Consider the following 4,895-nt stretch of genomic DNA (forward strand, 5'->3'; position numbering starts at 1 on the left):
TGATCTTTTCATTTCTGTTTGACAGTTTAATCTTCATGGTGCCTGCAGCCTGTTCCCTGTTCCCACAACAATGGTAAAAAAAAAATACATCCACACACATGCCCCTCTGCTGATACTTACACACACACACACACACACACACACACACACACACACACACTACAGGACTTTGTACAGATGGCTGAGTTATCAGTGCTCCACATTTCTATCCAAACACACACACACACACACACACACATTCAGTATATCTTTGGCATTCTCATGTACAGGAATGGTTTATCAGTTACCCAGCTGTGAGCGTGTTTGTGTAAATGTGTAAATCTAATGTTGTTATTGGCAGTGGGTTGTCTAGTCAGATGTTGTCCAAAAGTGCTAGACGTGAGGCAGGTCGGGTTGTTTTCCTCCGAGTAATGACATTAATCTTCGGATGACTGGAGCCCCGGGATCAGACCCAGGGGTTATGAACCAGCGAAAATCTCAAATATTCATCTGTCCTGCGCTCGCTGCATTTTCACACACGGTGTTCAGGTGTTCGTAACTAGTGTTCAGGTTTAGATCTGGGTTTGGATTGTGTGTAGGGTCAGGCTGAGGTCATTACCCACAAGGCTGTGTGTTGCCTCTGTGGGCGTTAGCTAAACTGTAAAAGCTTCCTGTTCTCTCTGTGGCCCCAGTTTGAGTTCTCACACAGACCAAAAGCCTCAGGTATCACCGACCAATCAAAAAACACAGAGTACGACTGAACCTGATTGGCTCACCAGTGTTCACTCAGCAATCAGAGCTCAAAGAGCCTCACAACACACAGAAAGACAGAAAGTGTAAAATGGATACGTGTAAAAAGGGAGGGAGCGAATCTAAATGAAGACAAGTCATTGTAAATCGGGTCACGGAGGGCAATTCATTTCTATCCTGTCTGACCTTAATGGGAGTGCTGATTTTTTTTGTGTTGGTTTCCAGTTCCATGGCTGTGTCCAAATTGGAGCCTGAACTACGAGATTCCATCATCTCCCAGTACGGAGACCGCGTCAGCTATGTCTACTTCAACAAGGGCTTATGAGCTGTCCTCTCTCTCTGAATTGCCTTTATAGCAACAGGGACACGCCCACCTTGTCAACCGTGGGCCAATCGTGGGTCTCACTAGGAGGACTTGTCCAATAGGAGTTTGGTGGGAGGCACACACAGTGCGCTAACAACTTGTCTTTTTTTTTTTTGGTTTTGTTTCTTATGTTTTTCTTTGTATTTTTTTTTTGTTCAAATGTTTTGAGAGAATCATTGTAGCAATGGCATTGATATTTGAGGGGAAACTTTTTTTTTTTTTTTTTTTAGCATGCTGCGTAGTGTTTTGGTGCTTTACACACACATAAGGAAAGCCAAATGAAGCTGATCATGTCCTGACTTTTAATGCTGATGTAAGGAGGCTGTTTACACAGGTCAAGCCTTGATGTTTATATACAGTGTTATAGTGACTTTACTGAATTAGTATGAATCAGCTCAAACAGAGCTCTATGGCACCCTCTAATGGCTGTCATGAACCTGATCATGAATCAACTGTACACACAAAAGCCACTGAGAAACACTGACACACACACACAGGGCTGTACCGTACCTTCCAAAGACAAAAGAATAGTGGCTAAAACGAATGAATGAGAAGTCAGTGGCAGAACAGACACTTTGCTTACGACACACCTTTTGCCTTTTTATCTTTTTTTTATGATGATAGTAAATACCTGCAGATCTCTCAGGAATGGTTCATTTCACAGAGTTATGCTATTACGACCTTTAAACCTTGGGTTTGGGTCAGACCTCAGTATGCGTTTACTTCACTCAGAGCTTACTGGCCAATGGTGTGTGGGTGACTAGTTCATTTCGGAAGATTAGTGATCAACCAGAGTTAACGACCAATATTCTAACCCTTTGCCACTCAGTGTTTTTTTTCCACATTTTGTGCCTTAAAAACTGAACTGATTGGACAGAACTGTCCTAGTTCTTCCCAGGTTCTGATGACCGGACAGAAGTTCCCTGGTTCTGAACAACCTTCTGTTAATGGAACATCCCTGAATTGTCCAAGAGGCAGTTTCTGTGAATTCTGTGAAAATAAAGTTCCTGATAGTGATGACAACACATCATGTTTGGCATGTTTATGTTGTACTGCACCACTGCAATTAAAACTAAACTAAATGTCATTCAACTAAGGGCTGGATTTCCTCTGTTCACTGAGTAACTGACTGTAACTGAGTAACTGGAATGTTCTGGAGCTGTTCTCCTATTGGACAGCTTTGATTTTGGGCTCAGGTGATCTGTCTCGCTTAGAATTCCTAGCTTGCAGAGTAACCGCGTCCACCAAGATTCAGTAAACATTCGAATTTCCCAATCCGACTCCTGGACCTGAGGCACCCGAAAACGCCCACGGCCGTTGGCCGCCAGGTGCAGGACTGGGAAACGGTGTCTTAGATCAAAATCCTCGGCCTCCAGCCTGAGTCGGCACACTTGTGGTTCATCCCTTACAGCTCAGGTATTCCACTGCAGGACTAGAGTACATTTTAAAAAAAACATCTCCAAGGTCACTCAAACCAGAGCTCACGTTTGTACGTAGAAAACTGGTCATAGGCATAGAGCTTTAGTCAAATTTAAAGTTCATATATGTTACACATAGGCTTTTCAGAGCTAGAGTTTAGTAACAGCCTGTGTGTGTGTGTGTGTGTGTGTGTGTGTGTGGAGAAACATGCTACTGCTGTGACATTGGCATGTTTTGACTTTCCCCACCAGAGAGCACTGTCTGGTTAAACTGTGTAGATCACATTCCCACTCCCTGAGTTTAGTCTCTGAAAAAACAAATGTCCTCAACGTTGTCAGACTCTCATGCTGGCAGAAGGCTCTGCTACCCACCACAAAAATGAACTGCTGTCTCTCCGTTTGTACCGGATTTTTCCACGTATAAAGAATTGTTCTTGAGGCGTGAAATGCAGTGGGATTCCTGTTAAAAGAAAACAAATACTAATAATGCCTCAGAGTTAAGATAAGAGTTTACTCTAACACTTTTTGGTTTTTTGTAGATCATCCTCATGTTTTGGCTTCTTTTGGTTTGTAAGAACATGAGCGTGTTTTGCTTTGGAGAGATATAAGACAGAAAATGTGCATAGAATTCAGAAGAGATTAATGTGATCATCAAGAGAGCAAAAAAAAGAAACTTCTGAAAAGGTGTGCATGAAAAAAATAAATGAATTAACTTGCCACAGATGACAACTGTAGAGAAACAAACAGACACAGGCCAGCCACTGTAGTCTAATGGTTTTTATTTGATAATACTGTGTAACTGTCCATCAAAGTGAACGTCCAGATAGGAATTACACAAAGCATCAAAGACATGCATAGTGTGGCTCTCCACAGACAACTGTCTCTCTCTCTCTCTCTCTCTCTCTCTCACTCTCTCTCTCTCTCTCTCTCTAAAAAGACAGTTCATATTACTGCACTGTTTGGCAAATCTTAAAGAGAAAAGACACAGACACAAATAATCAGAGATAACAACACAGTAAAAAAAAGAGACCAAAACAAAACAAAAGAGTAGAAACATTGGTAGCGACAAACATTTAAATTATGCCATTTATATTCCATTATAATTCATAAAAAGCAGATAAATCATAATAATGTTTATTAAACATACTGCCAACAATACCATCAAAAGTAATTTATGTATCCAAAAGGACTGCAAGCATTTGTTTTTCAATTTTGACAAAAAAAAAACCAAAAAAAACAAACCAAAAAAAAAAAACCCCAAAAAGGCGAATATAATATCAAAGGTCTAGATTTGAATTCTCTCTCCTTTCACATATATCCTTTACAGTTTGAATAAGTATGTTTTTTTGTAGTTGTTGTTTGTTTGTTTGTTTGTTGTTATGCTTTTGTGTTTTTTTTTTTTGTTTCTTTTTTTTTTTTTTACAGCTATATGTACCAGCCTTTAAGGCAAGTAAGTCCGGCGAAAAGAGAAAAGTGTTAGTTTGATCACTATACACTCAACAGTGATCTCACCCTCGAGAACTGAATTATCACGGTGTTGATTTTATATGCTGCTAACAGGGTGTCACAAATTTAAAAAAAAAAAAAAACTGCCTCACAAACGTTTCGCCTCAAGAATTTTACAATCCACTACATCACCAAAAGCTTCAACCTCATCAGCAAGATAACTTTCGACATTTGGGTTTAAGTGCTCTCTCTCTCTCTCTCTCTCTCTTTCTTTCTCTGCTTAGACAGAGGCACGCGGTTCACCCTAGCAACTACAACACTCACACCTAGCCCTCCATCTGTCACATGACTCGGCAGTGACCAATCAGGAAATAGATGCCAAAAACACCCTCCCTACATCTCTCTGCCACTCTGCCAGTAAACTCCAGAGAGTTTTAACCACATTAAAGACACAGACCGCCTCTGCACAGGAGAGCTGCAGACTCACTCTTCAACATGTACAGCAACTGAATCACCATTTAAAAGCAGAGATCTAGCAGTACTGTGATCTGCCAGGACCTGGGCCCTGACCTCATCGATAACCACGCCCTCCCGTTCCCCATGGCAACAGAACTCTCACATACCTGTGGATAAAACCCATGCTACACATTCCTACACGCCAAAAGCGACACTCAGGCGGAGGTGCTGAGGCCATCTTTGCTGAGGGGTATGGTCGTGCTAGTTCACTCAAGGTGTTCTGAACACAGGTGAAACCCTGAACACCACTGTCTTGTCCTAACACAGCAAACCATGCAGAGTAGGCCAAAAAAAAAAAGGTTTTGAATCTGCGCTGAATTAGAGGAGCAGAGAGAAAAAAAAAAAAAAAAAAAGGCAGGAAAAACAAAAGGGGTGAGTCAATGCTCCTGGTGAGTCTGACAGCAACCCCCCCCCCCCCCCCC

General features: G+C 41.6%; 1 protein-coding gene across 1 annotated transcript in view; it reads left to right on the forward strand.

Annotated features, from left to right (window-relative positions):
- Positions 1-1,327, forward strand: part of sfxn2 (sideroflexin 2) — a 6,389-nt gene extending 5,062 nt beyond the window's left edge. The window contains exons 10-11 of the mRNA XM_030774305.1: positions 26-73; positions 955-1,327. Coding sequence (XP_030630165.1) covers positions 26-73; positions 955-1,054 — 148 coding nt within the window. The 3' untranslated portion in view covers positions 1,055-1,327. The remainder of the gene's footprint in view (positions 1-25; positions 74-954) is intronic.
- Positions 1,328-4,895: the final 3,568 nt, after the last annotated feature.

This window comes from Chanos chanos, chromosome 5 (genome assembly GCF_902362185.1).
Source record: "Chanos chanos chromosome 5, fChaCha1.1, whole genome shotgun sequence".
Lineage (NCBI taxonomy): Eukaryota > Metazoa > Chordata > Actinopteri > Gonorynchiformes > Chanidae > Chanos > Chanos chanos.